This window comes from Paramormyrops kingsleyae, chromosome 1 (assembly GCF_048594095.1).
Source record: "Paramormyrops kingsleyae isolate MSU_618 chromosome 1, PKINGS_0.4, whole genome shotgun sequence".
Taxonomy (NCBI): domain Eukaryota; kingdom Metazoa; phylum Chordata; class Actinopteri; order Osteoglossiformes; family Mormyridae; genus Paramormyrops; species Paramormyrops kingsleyae.
This window is the reverse complement of record NC_132797.1, coordinates 24,410,006-24,432,849: the sequence shown is the minus strand read 5'-3', so window position 1 is coordinate 24,432,849 and position 22,844 is coordinate 24,410,006. Positions and strand designations below refer to the sequence as shown.

At 42.7% G+C, this 22,844-nt stretch overlaps 1 protein-coding gene across 1 annotated transcript in view; it reads left to right on the top strand.

The window, feature by feature from the left end:
• Positions 1 to 22,844, top strand: part of LOC140577594 (LIM zinc-binding domain-containing Nebulette-like) — a 39,851-nt gene that overhangs the window by 9,039 nt on the left and 7,968 nt on the right. Inside the window, exon 2 of the mRNA XM_072712041.1 lies at positions 626 to 720. Within this exon, the coding sequence (XP_072568142.1) occupies positions 626 to 720 (95 nt within the window). The remainder of the gene's footprint in view (positions 1 to 625; positions 721 to 22,844) is intronic.

The window sequence follows — 22,844 nt, the reverse complement described above, 5'->3', positions numbered from 1 at the left end:
TAACCTGAACCATAAGCATCAAATCAATCAAATGAAATACAAGATTTTTGGCTATTTTGGTGTTTTGATTGCATTCACATTTTTAGAAAATTGAGATTTTCCTTGTGAGGACTAAAAAAAATGTCACCACTAAGTCAAGTGTCAGCCAAAGGAACAGTGTTAGTTAAAACACACACACACTCAGGTCGTGTTTGCACACTAAGATCTTTGCAGATGACTAAATGAATATACCTCTTTTCTTGATTGGCATGCTTACAAAAGATGTATTTTATACTGCCTTGCAAAGACAAAACACTATAATTGCATAGCTTATTAAAATTGAGTTATGACCAAAATCAGGTCTCTCAGGCCCTGTTTTATCTCGTGACAAAATAATCTTAGTGTAGCTATGCTTGGTTTTGAAAAAATAATGCTACCGCTTACTTAGTACACAATCAAAAAACACTGAGACCCCTTTTCTCAGTTTCACTGTCAGCATAGTTACAGTGCTTTGCCTTTGTAGGGCAGAATACATTGACGAGATTTGCAGCAAGTAAGATTTGACAGAAGGAAGCTGGGATTATTAAGCTTTACAAACCTCATACTAGTTGTTGAGTTGATTCCTCGTGTGCTTTCTCTCCTCTAGAACTGGCACAAAGGATGCTTCCACTGCGAGGTGTGCAAGATGACCCTGAACATGAAGAACTACAAAGGCTATGAGAAGAAGCCCTATTGTAGCGCGTGAGTGAGCCTTCTTTCTGATGTCTGCACGTGTCCTGCTATGCTTAGTCAGCTTGGCCCGCTGACGCTTAAGGCTCATCTGAAAACTTTACCTGTTGAGCCAAAGAACCCTCATTTATGTTTAATATAGGCACTCTATTTAATTCATGTCTATATATACACATTTTCTAACAGTATGTCATCAAAAAGAAGAACCAAGAAGTTCTTCTTGCGTAGTGTACAGTAGAGGTATCGGCACCGATCCAGACCTATGAGACGAATCGGGCATCGGCCATATGTGACCGAGCCACGTCCGATACTTACTTATTTAGTTTCGGCAGCCTGTGAAAAGATGGCTCCTATTTCTTGTTAAATCGATTTGTACAATCAATCACAGCTCTTTCCCATTTTAGATACGTTTTTTAGCAGCATTCAAGCTGAATGCTAACGCTGCCACTCGGACTGTGTGAGTGCAGCGACTTCCGCATACTGTGACGTCATATGCATACTATTTACAGTAGAAGGAGAGTTAGAACATCAGATAAGAGGGTGACGGTCTGGACGATCTGGTCACGTTTTTGACAACTAGTAGCGTAGGGATTTACAATCTTTGTAAAAACAAAGTTTTGATAGGTGGAAGTAGCCTTTAGCCAATAAACAAAGCGCATCCAATTGTATGAGACAATGTAAGTACTATGAATAAGGCAATTATTTGGGAGTTACTAGCTTGAGCTGTTTTGCGGACTCACTACAGCTTGTCATACTGTATATGACAGGCTGCTATCGTGAGTGAGTGATGCTGTTGCCAGTGGGAGAAAATTTGTGAGGCATTTTAAGCATTCGGCACGTGCATGTCCTCTCATTGAACTACAAATGCCTCAAAAACGCTTAAAACAAAATGTACAGACAATTTGGAACAGTACGTTTTGTATGTTACCAGTAGCGCAATTAAATTTTTTTTTGCCATAGATTTTTAAATTTGTATTTACTAGTTCAAAAAATATTAATAATATAAAAGTGTAAATCTTTATATATTATATGTACAAAACCTATTTCCAAAAAAAATGAATATTTTCTAAAATGTAATAAAAATGAAAATCTGCAATATGTTAATTCATGTGAACCTTTACTGACAAAAGTGCAAAGAAAAGATACCCAACAGCTGGACTGACCAACTTAATTGTATTTTGGAAATATACACAACATTGATGGGTGCAATACACTCAACAAAAGTTGGGACAGAGATAAAATAAGACACAGAATATTCCAGTAGCACCAGTTACATTAAGCAGGCTAATTGTTAGCAGGTGAGGTATAGTGATTGGGTATAAGGATATATTCACACTAGGGAAGCCAAAAAACACAATGAAAAGTGTACCATGCTGTATTGCGTTTTTTTACTTTTTCGCATGTGGTTTTATGCATTTTCATAATTTTATTATTTCTATTAAAAGGAAAGACAATGGTAGAGATGCCTTTGTCCCAACTTTTCTGTTTTTATTGCATTTTAGAAAATATCCCAAATTTTCTGGAAATGGGGTTTGTACATTTATTTTATTGAAATATTAAACTAAAAAGAGCTCTTGTATCGGAATCTGTATGGGCAGTTTTGGAATTGGATCCGAACTGAAATCGAAATAGGGATGGTTAGGGTTCCAGCACTTTTAAGTGCCATCTTGGGGATTTTTCCAGAATCTGTCAGAAAGCTTACTGTAAAACAAAGTTTCCTCTCATAGCCTGAAGCAATGGAAGCCATAGGTGTACCTCAGATTACATTTTAATGAAAGCTTTTGAGCGATACTAGAGACTTGGCCAACAAAAACGCTGTTTCTGGTCTAAATGCTTTTTTCTCCATGGTATGCTTTCTGGAGCCAGAGTGACAGTGTGAACTTTTCCCCCGATAATGACTTGAGGAGAGCTGGGATTTTATTTATTTGACTGGGTTAACTGATACAGGTGCTGATGCGGAACAAAATAGCTCTTGATAGGGTGAGCCTTTGCTGGACAATGGCCAATGAGCTGAAACGTTCAATATGTGGACTTCCTATGATTTATCTGGAAGTGTGAAATTTAAATAAACAAGAAAAGGACCTGATTTTTTTTTAGCCACTTGTTAACCAGTCTTGCTTTTATTAACCAGATATGTATTTCGTCCCTTGAGTTTTTTTTTGAACTTCAGACTGATATCATTGTTTACATTTTAGGGGGGGGGACAGGACGATAAGGGCCTTTCCAAAGGGCCCAACAGTGAAATTACTAATGATGTGAAAAAAAGGGGTGAAGCTGGGTTTTTTTTAGTTCTGTACCTTATTTTGTTTCCTTCACTTCTGGACTTTGTTGGAGTTGATTAACGCCCTCCTTCTTTTCTGTCATTTAAATTATATTTATTTAAAAGTGATAATAATGCCATGGATGGAGGTAGACAGGGGCGTAGATAGAATCTGCCATGGTATCTATGGCCCTACTGCGCCCCCTGCAGGTACATAACCCAGCACTCAGCTGTCAGACAGAATACTTTCTCCGCTGTGATAGAGTGACCTTGTTACATCTGACAGAAGGAAAAGACAGAGAAAATAACTAGTTTTACACCCCCAGCTGAAAATGCCAGGGCCTGGACCTTAATTGCACTTGTTGCTCAGTGAAGAGATGAATGTAATGATATACCCAAAGGCCAGGCTGAGATCCGACTCTATCCCTTACTGGGTCACGGGTAAGAATATTCTGGTTTCCCAGAGAATTTAAGACATGGCCACTCTTCCGGAACGTGCTCTCCTGCCTGTGCTGTTACGCTGCTGACAGAAGACGTGTTTGCACTCATACACACTGACGCACACACACACATACACACACACACATACACACACACACGCACACACAAATGCACACAGAGACACAAAAATGGGTGGCCATTGAAAAAGCTGCTTGGTCATAAAAATTATAAATAACCTCTATTCACAGTTTTCTACTAAATAACATTTGCATATAAAGGTTCTGCATAACCTAAAATAAGCAGATGCATGCATATTTATATATACACACAGACATCCGCACACACACACACACACACACACACTTGCAAAAACAAGTCATTAATCAGATAATGTATTTTTTTGTGTATTATTGTAACTACACAGAACTTTTCTTACTTATTTCATTATATTACTGTGGGGTTGAATCCCACCTTTGCTGTGTTTGTGGTGTTTGCATGTGGCGTGTGGATTTACTCCTGCAGTCCAAAGGCAGGCACATAGACTGAATGGCACCTTTAAATTGGCCATAGTGTGTGTGTGTGTGTGTGTGTGTGTGTGTGTGTGTGTGTGTGTGTGTGTGTGTGGCCCCCTGTCACCCTGGCCACCCGCAGTGGTTATAGGATAGTTGGGTATGTCATATAGTTAAAAGGCCAAGTTCTATTTATACTGGCTACAATGTGTCATTCACACTAATTCCCGAAAAGAGAAGCTGTTTCATAGTCATCACTAGAGGAGAACTGCTGTCTGCCATGCTGGATTTGGCTCAGGTGTGTGTGTGTGTGTGTGGGGGGGGAGTTCACAGCTGAAATGGAATGACTGCATATAAATGAATACATCCTCTTTGAAAAGTTATCCTGTAGATATAAAATATGCTGTTATATTAAACTGGTGACTGATCTGCGGTCTGTGATCTGTTTATGAAGATTAAATAGCCTTTTTGGAACTTGATAAAGAGCTAAGCTTTCGGATTGGGCACTTTTAGTGGTCATTCCTTGTGTCTGTGCTAATTTTGTGTTTCACAATCATGATTAAGTCATTGAAGTGCAAACTATGAAAAGTGCTCGTATCTATGACAACATAGTACTATGTTGCAGCTCAAAACTTGAAAGTACATTCGATACGTGTTCATTTTCCTGTTCAGAATTCTTACACAGAATTCCCATCTTAAATGACTGAGATTTGCTCTATCACAGCAACTGTATTATGAAAAATAAATCAATAAAGGAATCAATAAAGTCTATCTTAATTCTGACATCAGCAGGAGTGAACTTGGTTCTTTCTTTTATGAGAAGTCATCCTTAACTTGAGTAGATGCTTCTTCTGCTTGTTGACTTGAGCCTCTATGGTGAACATGATTTATGGACTATGCAAGCCACCAGTATCTCTTTCATCTTGGTACCAACAAATAATGTTCATATTTGGAATCTTTATCTACTGAAAGATGCTTATCTTGTTCAAATAACATCAGCGTGATATAACTGTGAGGGTGATTCACTGTGTGAAACAGGCTGTGATCCACATAGCAGAAAACAAAACATGAAAATGATCATCTTATTACTAAAGAAGAAAAAAATAAGTATTGTGTGTTGAGGAATCTTATCACAGTAATCATGGAAAAATACATTTTCATAAAAGTCTTAAATAAATTAATGTAATAAATAACTGTTCTGAGAGGAAGTAAATGGATGGAATAACTGTTTTGACCCTTTAGTTTGTGCTGTGAAATTTTGCAAGGACTGGTCCATAGGGGAATTTTATTTCAAGTAAAACTGAAAAATGTAGAGAAGATGTGTCTGCCAGTTTGAGACAGGATAACTGACTTTGTTCATGATATCAGCGTTGCAGCTTGTATATCTGTGTCGGCAGTTTAGGACACTGTGCCTGTAGTTGGAAGGTTGCTGGTTCAAACCTCAGACTTGACGCAGTAAACAAATGTGTTAACCCCTAATATCTCCAGGTACTGTAATGGTAATGTAAACATGGAGGTCATTCTGGAGGTCATTCTTTCTAATGCATGTCAGTTGAGTTGTCCCAGGAAAGACACTGTGGAATGGCATATACTTATCAGGAATGGGGGAAGCAGACCGAATGGGAGGTGTGCTGTAAATGGAAAGATTCACAGATGCGCTTTGTCAATATGGCTGAAGCAGAACTGCCAGGCTGTGCTGTGACAAAGGGCTAGTAGCAGCAATGAGGAGGCGGCATGGTAGCAGACGCTGGGGAAGGAGCTTTGGGAGCTGCTGTGAGCTCATGCCCATATGGAAGAAAGAATAGAACACAAGACCGGCTGCATTCATCCTCTCTAAAACCGCTTATCCAATATGGGAGTCAGGCTGAGGTTGGAGCCTTGTTCCAGGAAGCGGGGGGGGTCACTCGGAATGCGATGCCACTCCATCTCGGGGGTGGGGGGGGGGTGGGTGGTACACACACATTTTGGGCAACTTAGAAATGCTAATTCACCTGGTTGTGGGGGGCGTCGCTAAGCCAAACGTCACTAAGGATGCACCCCCACCCCCATTAGGGTTGTCACTTTGGGTAAAACTACAAAAATAGGGGACAAATCTCATCCCATGCAGAATGGGACGATCCTGATACATTTGGTTTGGGCAACTACTGCTTTTGTGTATTCAAGGGCCCCTGTAAAGTGCTAGGCCCCCAGAATCTGCCAGGGTATCCATTCCTGTACTGTGGCCCCTGTAAAGTGCTGGGTCCCAGGACCTGCCAGAGTATCCATGCCCGTACTGTGGCCCCTGTAAAGTGCTGGGCCCCCGGAACCTGCCAGGGTATCCATGCCTGTACTGTGGCTCCTGTAAAGTGCTGGGCCCCCGGAACCTGCCTGTCCTAATACCAGCCACACTACCGTTAAAGTAATCTAGGGTAATGTGATACTGGGGTCTTTGGCTTAATCAGGTCTGCTGGTTTACAGTTACTCAACTTAAGGCCCATTCATACTGAAAACAACGTGTTGCATTGATGGATATTGTTAATGCTACCTTGAATTGCCTTGGAAAAGGTTCAGCTGTAGACACATTAGGCATTTATCATTAAATAGATCTAATATCCTTAAAAGTAAATTCTATTCCCTTGAGACCTTTAGTAAAAGCTCTTGGATGAAATGGCCCCTGTGTTTTGGGGAACTTAAGATTAAACGTCAAATTGCTGTGCTTTTATGACATTTGGCATGATTACTGTGCTATCCACCCTGCATCCTGCTCCTCACACCTTCACCACGCCCCCTGGAGGCCAAATCTATCTGCACCCCGGGTTTCTTAGAAAATCCTTCCTCAGGAAATTCCAGCCTTTTTCTGAATTTACATGTTGTTACACTATGAAATGAATTGCGTAAGTTTAGCTAATTTCGTAAAACAAGCTTAAATAGCTTTGTCACATAAATATTCACTGCCCTTACCAAAGACTTGGCATAAGATCTTTTGGCAGTAATTATGGCTACGAGCCTTTTAGGGGTACTTTATCAGCTTCGATATCTAGATCACACAATATTCACCCTTTTCTCTTGGCACTACAACTCACGTTCTGTCAAACTGGATTGAACTGTAATCATCATACTCCACTAGGGATACTCAATCAGTAATCATCATACTCCACTAGGGATACTCAATCAGTAATCATCATACTCCACTAGGGATACTCAATCAGTAATCATCATACTCCACTTGGGATAGCAGGATTTGCCTTCCTCACTCTAGGACACTGACACTTTACACCTCATCCAGTGTCATTTTGATGATGTGCTCAGTCTACTCGTATTTATTAATATTCATTTGGGCATGAAAATCCCATGGCAGGGCCATTTTTCAAGGCTGGTTTGATGGAAAAAGGCACCTTAAATTAGAGAAGAAATGTTTAAACCATTAAACTACAGAGTAAGTTTAAGGAGTTTGCAGTAGTCTTGCTGGACAAGTTGAATTACCATTTGTAGGAGTCTGGAAGCTGGTTATCCTAAAGGGATTTCTATTTTCTCTGTTACCTTCTGGCTTCTCACCTTACAAGCTTCCCAGATCCTGGTGTTGAAGAGCACCTCCACAACGTGGTACTGCCACCATCAGACTTCACAGTAAGGATGGATATAGCTGGGTTATTTCCTGGGATTGCACCAGATATCACACTGTCCAGTGAGGCTAAATATTCCCATTTTTGTTTAACTGAATGGCAGAAAAGAGTTTTTTTGCAAATATTACTAAGGATTTTTACATGGAAAATTCCAGAAATTGCTTCCTCCTCCATACACAAGCCAGATGTGTTATTGACACATTTGTCTGTAGGTCTTTCATTGTTATCCCTGGTGTCTTCTCTGATCAATAATTTTCTTACCTATGTAATTTTCGGCCTATAATCTTGATTTTTTGACGATTCTCAATGCTGCTGTATACTGTTTACCTTTGTAGTTATCTGCTCATTGGTCTGCATCCTTCCAGAGCTGTTGCTGTTGTTCTAAAAGCTTTCTGGTTTTTGTGGTCATCTCTTCTCTGTAACCCTCTGTTGTGGAGCATTACAGAGATGGGCAATAATTTTGAAATCATATGATCTGTTGCTTATTCTCCGGTCATCTTATGATGCTTGAATTCAAAGCTTGAATCCGTCAATGGCTGAGGCTGAGATTATGTAACAGCATAATCACAAACTGTGTGAATAATTCTCTAAGAAAACCTTTGAGATTTTGTTTTTTTTAAAATTTCCCTCCAATGAAAAACCCACAATGAAAGTATTATGCACGTGGGGATGGAAAAAGAATAATCTAATTTACATGCATTAAACGTCAAGTTGAAAGATATCAGGTCACAACACAATAAAATATGGAAAGTTTGGGGGTGGTTTAATACTTCCTGTAGACAATGGGAATATATCAGCACTTCAGAAGAATGTTATTAACTGGTAAACATAGCTTTTGGTGCAGTAGGAAATAGGATGAGTGTGTTATAATGCGATGAGTTTTTATTTAGCTACGCAGCTGCGTGTGTTATTAAACTCTGCAGATAATGTAGTGATTAAGGTGAGAGGATTTTGACCACAATGTTTGGTTCTGTTCTGGAACCTCCAACCAGCTGCTTGTAATGGATTCCTTCCATTGTTAGTTGTGAAAATGTTGAAAATGTTCACAAAGTACTGAAAATAATTTAAGGATATGAAGGACAGTGCAGATCTACACGATTCATTATTATGTTCATCTTTTGTCAGTTTCAGAGGGGATTGTGTGTGGCTGAGTAGATTAGGATACCGTCCCTGTGTTCAGAAGGTCGTCAGTTTAAATCCTAGGCTCAACAGGCTATTTTTTTCTTTTGAACCCTTGATCAAGGCCATTAAGCCCCAGTTGCTGCAGGGGTTGTCTGACCCTGCTTTCTCTGCAAAATGTGCATTTGTTTAGATAAAAGTATCTGCTAAATGAACGTACCCTAAATGTGCAAGTCCAAGCTGTTGTTGACGATCGATATGTTATGCTACAGGGAGTGTTTGCAGATAATGAACTAATCAGAGTCAGAAGTGGCCCTCATGAGAGTGATATTTTCTCAGTAGTCACCGGCATCCCCATTGTCTATTGGATGGCTCGTCTAACATGGAGGTTCTGGTAACTAGGGACCCATTTGTTTACAACCTATAATGTTCTCAGCAGTGTCTAGATGAGTGGTCTGTCTGTGTGTGTGTGTGTTTGTGTGCGTGTGTGGTGCTCTTAGTGAATTGTTTGCTTGCTTGTTGATTTATTTCTTGAGCTCACTCTGTAATGTTATAAAGAACTGTTATTCGCTTGTGAAATGAACGTATATGAAAAGGTTATAGTGATTTTAAACACACTGGTGCATACCATCATTGTGGAAGTTTATGTCATGTAAGATAAGAAAAAAAAGATATGCTTTATTGATCCCAGGGGGAAATTTGGTAGAAATTGGGAAGGGGGTATTCTAAATTGCATGGTCATTATTTATGGACAACATCAATAATGATTCATAGAACATTCCACAAAATGGTCACAAAAACAAGGTGTAGTATTTCTTTTATTACTGTTAAATACTGGAAACAAAGATCCCTTCATTTGTAGCCTGATTAACGTCAAACGTTTTTTTTTTTTTATTAAATATGATTTTGTCCATCCATCCATTCATCCATCCATCCTCCAACTGCTTATCCTGGTCAGGGACACCCTTGATGAAAATGTTAGGTAATTTATAAACACACTAAATGATATATAAATATTGCAATATTTTACTGTAGTGTCCCAGTATTCATTAAACATAGACTTTAAGGTACTTTGGGATGAGTCCCACATCTTGGAATTAAGATCTTTTTGTAACCATGAAGTATATAAGTTAACAGAATAGATTTATGGATGGAAAACAGTGTTTAGTCCTACTTACTACTGCATTCTAAAGAATAATCACGATAAATAGAAGGAGGAACATAACAAAGACAAATAAGATGAATTGGAATAAAATTTTATAGAGAAATTCCATAACCTTGGGGAATAATACATTCAAGACAAAAGTGCATGTATTTATTTTCTTATTGTTTTTTTCTGTAATATGTGTAAGTTATTCGGGTTATATGGTTTGGACACACTGCATATAGCTTGAAATGAGTCAGCAGTTATTGTAAAAGAAGAGTTTAATCCAGTCTCAGTGTCTTTTGTCATATGCACATAGTAAATGCTAAAGTCCAAAGAGAAACCCAAAAAAAGGAAGTGTTTATATAGCATGAATTTGCTAAGCACAATGAGAAAATGGACACAGTAGTTATTCAGTAATTACACACAGTGCATTATAGTGTTAAACTCTGATGGATGTGTGATTTCTGCAGAAACCAGAAGATATCAAATACTTTTAAACATTTAATTGCTCACCAACCTGCCATGTTCAGAGCAGTCGGCCAGGGACTGTCGCATAAGTGATGATCAAACTCTTCAAATCGACTCCCGGTTTCCTTTTGCATTTTTCATGAACCCTTTTCCCTGGAATAATAAAACAATGTTTCGGTTTTTCCCAGCGATTGGCCTTTCTGGTTTTAATTCAGTCTGAGAAATATATATTATTTATCAGGTCTTTTGTTGTGTATTAGTCCTGTCAGTCATTATGACACTGGGCCATTCACGCGGCAGGGCTTACATGATTTACCTGGGAGCTGACAGAGGGTGTGAATTGTCGGTGCAGCTGGGGTGTGGTTATATATGGAAAAACAACACACAGGGCAGAATGAAATGCTTCTCCCATACTGCTTACCCTGTGCATGCAGCCTGGAAGCTCAGGACAGCGGACACCCTGGATAGATGTCACTCCATCACAGGATGCTTGTTCAAAAACTATAAGCAAAGTAGATTATCCAGATCACCTAACCAGACCAAGATTTTGGGCCCCATCATGTCAGGCCCTCAGCCCAGACCAATCCAATTATGTTCCAAATTTTTTAGGACTCTTGTCATTCAGGGGCCCTTGGAATTAACCAACCCCCCCCCCCCCCCCCACACACACACCCTTTACAGCACCCCCTGTGCTTAACCACACGCCCTTGGGCTGCCAAAGATGAGTTTCTGGATAAAACCCACACAGACGCAGGATGTATGGCTTGGTGGATCTGGTCTCTGTGCCTGTGATCGGAAGGTTGTTGTTTGAATCCAGGGGCCAGCAGACTGATGCTGCCATTGGGCCCCTGAGTAAGGCTGTTGACCCCCGATTGCTCTAGGTGTGCCAGATGAGCGGACTGACTCTGTGCTCAGACCCCAAACCTCATTCTCACTGTATGTGTGTCTATGTCAAAGAAGAGCAAGGTGGGACAAGTGACTCTCATACTGGTGCAAATGGCAAATAAAAAGCACCATCTTCCCACAAAGCTGGGGCTAGGAACACACAACCCTGAGGGGGTAAGACCCTGCTGCTACTCTCAGACCCGCAAAGCTGGGGCTAGGAACACACAACCCTGAGGGACTAAGACCCTGCTGCTACTCTCAGACCCGCAAAGCTGGGGCTAGGAACACACAACCCTGTGGGAGTAAGACCCTGCTGCTACTCTCAGACCCGCAAAGCTGGGGCTAGGAACACACAACCCTGAGGACGTAAGACCCTGCTGCTACTCTCAGACCCGCTAAGCTGGGGCTAGGAACACACAACCCTGAGGGAGTAAGACCCTGCTGCTACTCTCAGACCCGCAAAGCTGGGGCTAGGAACACACAACCCTGAGGACGTAAGACCCTGCTGCTACTCTCAGACCCGCAAAGCTGGGGCTAGGAACACACAACCCTGAGGACGTAAGACCCTGCTGCTACTCTCAGACCCGCAAAGCTGGGGCTAGGAACACACAACCCTGTGGGAGTAAGACCCTGCTGCTACTCTCAGACCCGCAAAGCTGGGGCTAGGAACACACAACCCTGAGGACGTAAGACCCTGCTGCTACTCTCAGACCCGCAAAGCTGGGGCTAGGAACACACAACCCTGAGGGAGTAAGACCCTGCTGCTACTCTCAGACCCGCTAAGCTGGGGCTAGGAACACACAACCCTGAGGGAGTAAGACCCTGCTGCTACTCTCAGACCCGCAAAGCTGGGGCTAGGAACACACAACCCTGTGGGAGTAAGACCCTGCTGCTACTCTCAGACCCGCAAAGCTGGGGCTAGGAACACACAACCCTGTGGGAGTAACACCCTGCTGCTACTCTCAGACCCGCAAAGCTGGGGCTAGGAACACACAACCCTGTGGGAGTAAGACCCTGCTGCTACTCTCAGACCCGCAAAGCTGGGGCTAGGAACACACAACCCTGAGGACGTAAGACCCTGCTGCTACTCTCAGACCCGCAAAGCTGGGGCTAGGAACACACAACCCTGTGGGAGTAAGACCCTGCTGCTACTCTCAGACCCGCAAAGCTGGGGCTAGGAACACACAACCCTGAGGACGTAAGACCCTGCTGCTACTCTCAGACCCGCAAAGCTGGGGCTAGGAACACACAACCCTGAGGGAGTAAGACCCTGCTGCTACTCTCAGACCCGCTAAGCTGGGGCTAGGAACACACAACCCTGAGGGAGTAAGACCCTGCTGCTACTCTCAGACCCGCAAAGCTGGGGCTAGGAACACACAACCCTGTGGGAGTAAGACCCTGCTGCTACTCTCAGACCCGCTAAGCTGGGGCTAGGAACACACAACCCTGAGGGAGTAAGACCCTGCTGCTACTCTCAGACCCGCAAAGCTGGGGCTAGGAACACACAACCCTGAGGACGTAAGACCCTGCTGCTACTCTCAGATCCGCTAAGCTGGGGCTAGGAACACACAACCCTGAGGATGTAAGACCCTGCTGCTACTCTCAGACCCGCAAAGCTGGGGCTAGGAACACACAACCCTGAGGGAGTAAGACCCTGCTGCTACTCTCAGACCCGCAAAGCTGGGGCTAGGAACACACAACCCTGAGGACGTAAGACCCTGCTGCTACTCTCAGACCCGCAAAGCTGGGGCTAGGAACACACAACCCTGTGGGAGTAAGACCCTGCTGCTACTCTCAGACCCGCAAAGCTGGGGCTAGGAACACACAACCCTGAGGACGTAAGACCCTGCTGCTACTCTCAGACCCGCAAAGCTGGGGCTAGGAACACACAACCCTGAGGGAGTAAGACCCTGCTGCTACTCTCAGACCCGCTAAGCTGGGGCTAGGAACACACAACCCTGAGGGAGTAAGACCCTGCTGCTACTCTCAGACCCGCAAAGCTGGGGCTAGGAACACACAACCCTGTGGGAGTAAGACCCTGCTGCTACTCTCAGACCCGCAAAGCTGGGGCTAGGAACACACAACCCTGTGGGAGTAACACCCTGCTGCTACTCTCAGACCCGCAAAGCTGGGGCTAGGAACACACAACCCTGTGGGAGTAAGACCCTGCTGCTACTCTCAGACCCGCAAAGCTGGGGCTAGGAACACACAACCCTGAGGACGTAAGACCCTGCTGCTACTCTCAGACCCGCAAAGCTGGGGCTAGGAACACACAACCCTGTGGGAGTAAGACCCTGCTGCTACTCTCAGACCCGCAAAGCTGGGGCTAGGAACACACAACCCTGAGGACGTAAGACCCTGCTGCTACTCTCAGACCCGCAAAGCTGGGGCTAGGAACACACAACCCTGAGGGAGTAAGACCCTGCTGCTACTCTCAGACCCGCTAAGCTGGGGCTAGGAACACACAACCCTGAGGGAGTAAGACCCTGCTGCTACTCTCAGACCCGCAAAGCTGGGGCTAGGAACACACAACCCTGTGGGAGTAAGACCCTGCTGCTACTCTCAGACCCGCTAAGCTGGGGCTAGGAACACACAACCCTGAGGGAGTAAGACCCTGCTGCTACTCTCAGACCCGCAAAGCTGGGGCTAGGAACACACAACCCTGAGGACGTAAGACCCTGCTGCTACTCTCAGATCCGCTAAGCTGGGGCTAGGAACACACAACCCTGAGGATGTAAGACCCTGCTGCTACTCTCAGACCCGCAAAGCTGGGGCTAGGAACACACAACCCTGAGGGAGTAAGACCCTGCTGCTACTCTCAGACCCGCAAAGCTGGGGCTAGGAACACACAACCCTGAGGGAGTAAGACCCTGCTGCTACTCTCAGACCCGCAAAGCTGGGGCTAGGAACACACAACCCTGAGGACGTAAGACCCTGCTGTTACTCTCAGACCCGCAAAGCTGGGGCTAGGAACACACAACCCTGAGGGACTAAGACCCTGCTGGTACTCTCAGACCCGCAAAGCTGGGGCTAGGAACACACAACCCTGAGGACGTAAGACCCTGCTGCTACTCTCAGACCCGCAAAGCTGGGGCTAGGAACACACAACCCTGAGGACGTAAGACCCTGCTGCTACTCTCAGACCCGCAAAGCTACCTGTTTAATTACTGTCAATGTTTTTGCAAAATGATTGTTGTAAAATTTGATTTGAGCCCCGATAACACAGCCAAAACGACGTTCATAAAAATGAAGAAAAGCACGCCTGTAAATGAAGGCTGCAGATTGCTGGATCGCAGGAAGGATGAAGCTTGGTGTCTAGACGACGCCCCCTCCCCCCGCCCCCAGAAGGTAGACAGAGCGGAAGTTGGCCGTCAGACTCGACATCCTATCAGGAAACTGAATAAGACCGGAACAACTCTAATCAGACCTCTCTCTCATGTCACTAACACTGGAACAATGCTGTGACGCTGGTAACATATGCAATTGTGTTACCTTATGAGGCCGTGCCATTTACACAGCGATAAGTAAATTGTAGTGTAAATAGAATATGGTTCATATTTCTACTCTGTTTGAAAAGATGTGCTTATATTTAGGCAAAGCATGCACTGGAAATAACATCCATGCATGATGGGAGTAAGGCTTCCCGGTGCTTTGTAATGAACTGAATGCGTAATTAGCTCATTCTCTGGCTGGAAGATTACTTTCTGAAGGGACTACTCACCGTGCAATAATTGCCATTACATTACCCTTCATTTTGCAGAATTAAGTCACCTCTTTAGCTGCATTTCTGAGAATATAGCAAAAATGTTATATATGTTCTATAATGTTCTGAAGATTTTCAATATTAAAAAACTAATTTGATAAACTGGATAAAATTTTGTTTCTTTAATTAGCATCTGTGTCTAAGTTGTACCTGTCAATGTCTGTCCGTCCATCCATCCATCCATCCATCCACCCTGGAGACAATGCCAGCTGTTCATGTATATAACTTACAGAAAAAGAGATAGAAAAAGTGTGTTTTACTTAGATACTGTTACTGGACGTGAACAGATGGAGGGAAATAGGAGGGCAGAGAATTTCAAACGTGTGAAAAGAGGCTGTCATGATCCACCTGGGTCTGGGCCTGACAGGCCAATAAAGAGAAACATCAACAACAGCTGTCTGTTAGAGTTACTAAAATCCCGCGTCCCTGGCGGCCCCATAGGAGATCAAGGCTGTGTGTACCACAGCAGGTTAGGGATTTGTGTCTGCCTCTAGAAGGCTGTGTGTACCACAGCAGGTTAGGGATTTGTGTCTGCCTCTAGAAGGCTGTGTGTACCACAGCAGGTTAGGGATTTGCGTCGGCCTCTAGAAGGTTGTGAGTTCAAATCCTTTGGCTGGCAGAGTAACAATGTTACTGCTGGGCCCTTGAGCAAGGCCCTTAACCCTAGGCGCTCCAGGGGTCCTAACTGACCCCGACATCTCATCTTCGTTAGTATATCTGAGATTTGTTAAACGTTAAACCCAGGTGTCTGTAGCTCTATTTGATGTCTTTTGGCTTTTTGGGAGATGTTTTCTTATGCAGGTTCCCATGGGGAGGCATGGATAGCACTGTTGCTTCACACCTTCTAGGCTGGGGGCTTGAATCCCTCCTTCCCTGTACAGGTGTGATGTTGGTGTGTTCTTTCTGTGTAGTGTGGATTTTCTCTAGGTAATTTGGTTTTGTCCCACTGTCCAAAGACATGCAGTTAGGTTAACTGACATTTCTAAATTACCCAGTGGGTGTGAGTGTGCATGTGCCGTAGGATGAACCGGCATCCTTTCCAGGGGGTACCTCTATCGGCTGGAAAAGGCCTGACCCAGAGAAGTAGCCAAAAGAAGGAGAGATTTTAATCATATATATGAACTCAATTCAAGTCCCCCCCCCCCTCAAATTCTACATGTAACTAAAATTATGAATCTACAATGTCTGAGCCATTGTTTTTGTGTCTGTGCATTCTGGGATAGGTTCCAGGTTCGCCTGGATAAACAGTTATGGCTAAGATGGATGTACGGATCATTTTTGAGATACAAATTGTGGTTTAAATGTGTGTTGTAGGTGTCATCATCCTATTTCTTTTGTTCTGCTTTTTCTAGCCATCATTGAAAGCTGTGAATATAAAAATCCCCTCATTAGTTACTCTTTTTGGGAGACTGAAAGCGGTAGGCGTGTTTGTTTTACATACGCACATGTGATGCACGTCTAAAGCCCTGTCATGTGATTCCTCTTAAATGCCCTCTTTGATTGACTCCTTCAGGGTGATTTCTTTCTCCCTCTGGGGAAGCTCTTTAGTACAGGATTATGAATTTGGCACAGATGAGGTCAGTACGTCAGTGCTACCCCTATGGGCCATCATAAACATCTTTATTAGATATTTGCAGGTTGTACACAAAGCATCCTGCCATTATACCCATTTGAACAGGTGGACACATTATTTACGCAGTTCAGGTGGCATGTTCAGGGTTGCTGCACGTCCGGCTGCAGATTGTGCTGCTTGCTACCCCAGGACTAATGATTACCTCAAAGCTAATCACTTGATAAGCCGACCACTCAGATCCAGAACACAATTTTCAGGTGCACAGAACCTAACAAAGGAACCTTCATACAAAATGACTAAACTACATGTTCTTAATACTTGTTTTAACGTAGTTTCAAGACAGACATCTTTGCTAAGACCAAAATGTGCTTCATGTTACTTTTATTTAGGTGATAGTGGTGTGCGGCTCAGTAGGTTAAGCTGCTGTCCCTGTGATCAGAAGGTCGCTGATTCGAATCCCTGCATTGGCAGAGTGATGTCACCTTCGGGCCCTTGAGCGTGGCCCTAAGGCCCTGCCTCCCAATTGTTCCAGGGATTGTTTGAGACTGCTTTCTCTGAAAGGCATGCGTCATGTTGGATTAAGGTGTCTGTTAAATATATAAAATGTGAGTGTTAGTCCTATTGGTGACTTTATTTTATTTATATCGAGCTTTCATTTGAAAGGCTATTATAGGCTTTTTTTGCCAAAATACTGTAGTTTGGAAATTTAAGATGCTATTAGCGGAATGCTGTAGGAACTGGTCCTGATATAATCATGTTTACGGCATTGAGACTGAAAGGATTTAGGGCAGGCTGATCAGCAGTCCTCCACAGTCATTCAGTTTGTATGCATTCATATTTGGAAATTAAGCCCTGACTCGCAATTCAAAGCTGCCCTTTTCCCCTTTGCTCCAGGAAATCTTACCTCCCAAACATTTCCTTTCAGAGGTGATTCCCTGTTGCTGCATTCTCAGAAGCGGGAAAATGTTGCAAGTGGGCCATTGCCATGGGAACCAGCAGTTTTCCGGACAGTTTACTCACATTTACTACAATGGCAGAATAAAATAGGTAGCCAAACAGAGCTGTGGTTCAGACTGTGAATGACATTGAAAATGGTCTCCTAATTTCTAACGTTCAGAGATTTTATACACAAACAGGACTTGCTATGGGTTTCACTTTCAGATTTGGGTTTCAGGCTGATGCATATTAAGTGTTTTGTGTAGGATATGGTTATACTGGCAGTTTCTGGGTGGATTAATTTCAAAGTGTGAGATTTAAGCATATGTCAGAGTAAGCTTAAATCCACTGATTCAATCCCGTCAAATTTCTGTATGTGTGCATGTATATGTATGACGTACACGCACACATAGCCGCTCCTTGCTTTGTGATATTTCTACTGTACAATGAGTGCATTCAGTAGTTAACTTTGAATTTTGATCTGTCCCCAATGTAGCGATATGCTGCACAATACTTTCTAATGAATCCACCAGGCCACACTTCCAGGACAACTTATAGCGAGTCCAGTATGACTAACTATGGATTATTTTTGCGTTTGAACTTGCAATTTATGTAAATCATTGAGTACGCATTTGGACTCATTTCTGATATAGCTACTCAATGACGTCTCACCTGCATTATTGTAATCATACAGAAAAAGTCTCCATGTTTACTCAGCTATTTCTGATTTATGAAAGGTTATTTTCAGCTGCTTTCCACTTCCACTTTCCACTATCCCATTTGTTGACACTGTTTTGCAGAACTGAAGTATTCTGCAGCGGCAAAACAGAGAAGATGTTACACAGAGAGGAAGCGAGGACTGAGCTTGAGGCTTTATATGTGTGTGCATTTTCTTTCCCCAAAAAGGAGCCTTTGTGTGTGTCCACATACAAAATGCTTAATTGTCCACCATATTTTGGACAAGGAAGAGGTACCTTGGCTGATGAGATCGGTGCAAGATATCCTACGGGGCGGCCCATGGTTTTGTAGGATTAAGTTGCAGGGACTAGGAAAAAGTGTCCAGAATTGCTAGTGGATACAGTGTGTTTGGTGTTCTGATCAATGCTTACTGTAAATACAAAGTAGGCTTCTAAGAAAATGCCTCTTATTTTAATTCACAGAGAAGCCTAGAGCACACCTACAGCCTTATTGCTGGTGTGCCAGCCTAGGATTTAGTTTAACACCTTTGTCAGAGTATATTCCTGAGGTAACGTCTGTCAGGAAGCAGCAGGTGTTCACCGTTTAACATCTTTCAGCTGCACCCATCACCTGCCAAAGTCACGCGTGGGCACTCACCACCATCATCCGGAAGTCGTCAATTATAACCTTTAAATAATCACATCAAAGAGACAACCCTTGTTCAAGAGGTTAGTCTCTTCCTAGTTCAATACTTATTTTTACCAAATCAATGTAACTACTTTAATGATACAATGAAGTCTAATAGCACCACATCTTCTAAAAGTGTCAAGTAACACGTGCAATTTAAAGTGTTATCCAGTTAATTATAGTGATCTCCACGGTAGCTAAACAGAACATGGGACGATCCTAGGATTATTATAAAGTTGTTGAGAAGTGAGCATTGTTTTTCTAAATCATCTTTAAAAATGACTGTTATAAGATAAATGATCTTTCTGCTGCTCATTATTCTGAACAATGGAAAGAATGCTTAGTGAAAACAGGCATTGTGAAAGAAAAAGCTATTAATAATCTCCCTGATATAAAGCTATATGTTTCACTCTGGCTACCGATTTTATTTCCTTATCTATCAAAACATAGTTTCTGTTTGGCATTTTTGTTATATTAACTGTTTGTGTTCAGTATTTAGAAAGGAAGGATTTCAAATTTCTCATTTGGGATGAATATGGAAGTAGAGTGGATTGTTTTCTATCTGCCTAAATAGTGCAGAGATTTTTTTCTAGTCAATTATTCATATTGTGGCTATGTTACCTTATATCTTATTTTAAGTGGTTCTGATATTATCCAAGAACATATTTATGAGGAAAGTCTGAAAATCTGGCATTCGTCATACTAAACAGGTAGAATTAAAATGTAAATACATATACATGTACACATAATACATCTGAAAAATGATTCAGTCCTTCATCATACATTAATTAAGCGTATTGATGGATGTCACCAGTCAAAGAAAGTTCATGAGTTTCACCAGCTTCCCTCCTCCTGTTGAAATGGTGATGGTGGTGGGGGGGGGGCTTTCTGGCCAGGAATCACTGCTACCCCCCTGAAACTGGAGCTCCTAGCCTGCACCGTCAGCAGAGTCCGGTCGACTGTCTCTTGTCTCGACAGTAAACAGAGGGGCATTGTCGACACTGCCTCTGGGGAATGTCCGTCCTGAGTCTGTCGTGCTCCCTGGGTCACGCTCGCTTGGCTGGCAGCCTCCTGGAGACAGAATGGGCTTCATTCAGCTCCGCCGTCACCTGCGCAGGTTGCCCCTCCGCTTCGGAGTCGACTCCTGCTCTGACACATGACAGAGACAGAGCGGCCTACTGTCCCTGTGCAGACATGGTGAAAGTATTAAATTATCTCCCTGCTGCCCGCCGCTTATTTATCGAATGTAATTGTGTAGCTAGTGAGCATCACGCTGTCACTTTTAGTTATTGTTCAGCCTCTAGAGATTGCTTTTAGCTTTCACAGCTCCTGTTGCTTGTGACACAACCATTGATTTTGTTGCCGTGAATCAAGTAGGACAATAGACCTTTGCTGGGTATCATAAGCATTCAGCCTGTGCCTTTTGGTATAGTCTATCCTTGATCCTTTTCTTCGGGTAATTCCTTTCAGGTTCATATCATTTGTTTAAAGTAACTGAGTTAACCAGGGTTGTGTACAGGGGTGGGGCCACAGGTGATTGGCCCCCGGGGTGCCCCCTCCTCACTGATTCAACACATGTCATTGGCTAATGATAAGGTTGGCCCTGTGAATGGGTTAAGGCCCCTGTTATGCCTCCCATATTAAAAAAACAACTTAGAATCACCCCTGGACTGACCTCATTACTTTGAGCAACTCTTTGTGAGAGTAATTTGCAACACAGATCTAGGGCTGAGCGATATTGCATAAAATTCACATTGCGGTATAATTTGAACCATAGACGGTAGACGGTATATATTGCGGTATATGATTTGATCTGTAAATTTCAATGTAACTGTTTTTGAAAGGGTTTCAAAGTAGTCATGAACGTAGAATATTTATTGTGCAAATCTGCAATTATAGAAAAAATATGAAAACATTTCAAGTAACTTCCCTGGTTTTATCTTATATTAAAAACACAGGTTGGTTTTGTAAACTGTATAGGTAAGCAGAAAACAAGACACAGAACTAGACTAGTGTCATAACTCCATCTATATTAGAATGACCATCTCTCCCATAAAGGTCCTGCATGGGTTCGGGTACCCGACGGGTGACCCGCAAATTTTGATGAAACGGGTGAAAAATATTCTACTGTGTCGGATACGGGTTCAGGTTGGGTCGGACGCAGGAGAGCTAAATTGCGGTTTTCAAAACATCATGTGCCAACAAAAAAAACCCTAGGGCTATATTTTTGTGACAAAATCCCTGCATTAAACATGATAAAACGTAAAATCCATATCAGCTTATGCCTGCACGCGCATTCCCGGAAATCTCTCCCACTTTCATTTTCAAAAAATGCATGTGATCTCCTCCAGTTGTTCGAAATGGATGCTGAAATAGTCAGCTGAGGCCATCAACTGTGGACGATATCCTTTTTTTACACAGCAATATAAAGCACCACACCAAACGCTAGTCTTCACCTTCGCGTAGGAATTCCAATCGGGTAATCAAAGGAAAATGTAGGTAGCCTATAAAACCCAATACTGTGCAGGGTAGCCTAATGTACATTTTATATAAAATTAGTTTTATTAACACATTTAATTGTAAGCTGGTAAGACTATGTGTGGGCATGGCAATATCAAACATTATTTGAGTTTGGTGATAGGCTACTACCATTTGTTCTGCTTATTATTAGGCTGTTATTAAGCAACATTTACATTTGGCTATGCCTTTTCAAGTGATGTTGCACATGTCACTGGTCGTTTGTTGTGGTAGGCCTAATAAACTTTTGTCTAATTTTGGCTATCTGACCGATTTTCATTCGGGTGTGGGTCGGGTGTCGGTATTTATTTATAGCGGATGGGGTGCGGAATTTTATTTTATTTCTGTCGGATAATGGTTCGGGGTACGGGTTTAAGTATGACGGGTACAGCAATAATCATACTGTATAAACAATTTTCATATGAATCATATAAATAATAAGTTATTTATGATTTGACGCGACTTCATTATGTCATTTTTGTGGGCGAGGAGCAGAAATTTCTGCGGTAGGGCGGCATAATCAAAATCTCTCCCGTTGGCCAAATTTATATCGTATACCGTTTATACCGTTTATACCACACAGTACTACACAGACCAAAGATATACTTTCTCCCATCCCCCCAAAGATCCTTGGACACGTTTTCAGATAAGTATGAGCCTGGAATAGGTATCATAAGTGACATATCCAGGTAGAGTAATGTGACAGTCTCATGGGTGTGCATAAGCAACTGACAGATCTCAGTGGAGATCACTGGATAAATTCAGGGAGGGGACTGTTGGTTGGGTACAGAGAAATGGTGTCTAGTACAATGGTGGAGTATTCTCAGTCCTAATTTACAACATATCAACAATAACGGTGTTAAAACCAAGGGGAACAGCTCAAAAGAGGATTCCTGCCATTGAGAAAATCATCTATACCAGGGGTCTCAAACTCCAGTCCTGGGGGGCCGGAGCCCTGCACAGTTTTTGGTTTCCCCTCATTTAACACAGCTGACTCAACTCCTTGTGCTAATTACAGCACAGCTATTGAGCTGAATCATTTGTGGTGGAACAGGGAAAGAGCTAAGCTACACAGGGCTCCGGCCCTCCAGGACAGGACTTTGACACCCCTGATCTATACTATCAAAATACAACATAGCTTGTCCAAGATAGACTGCCTGCACAAGTCAATTCCTCCAAACTAACCCCCCTAGGAAGCTGACAGCTTTTGATCAGTCATTATAAGTGGTAAGCCTCGCTAAAATGAATTTGTTCACAAGTTTGCATTGTCGACTGAATTTGAGTTGTAGATAATTTATGTTTCACATTGATGTAAAATTATGAGCATCTATAGTCTGAAGCATGATATCAGGTAGTTTAAAATCCCATTGCATTCCTGGGCTCTTAATAGGTTGTAGTCACAATTACCTTTGAATAAATGTTAATAGTAGTTGATTTTCTGGTGCCAGTTTTTGTTAACTTCTGACTCTCAGTAGCAAATTTGAAGGAAGTAGTGCTATTTTCCAGATATCTAAGATAAAGCATTAGATTGATATTTGTTACTAAGTCACC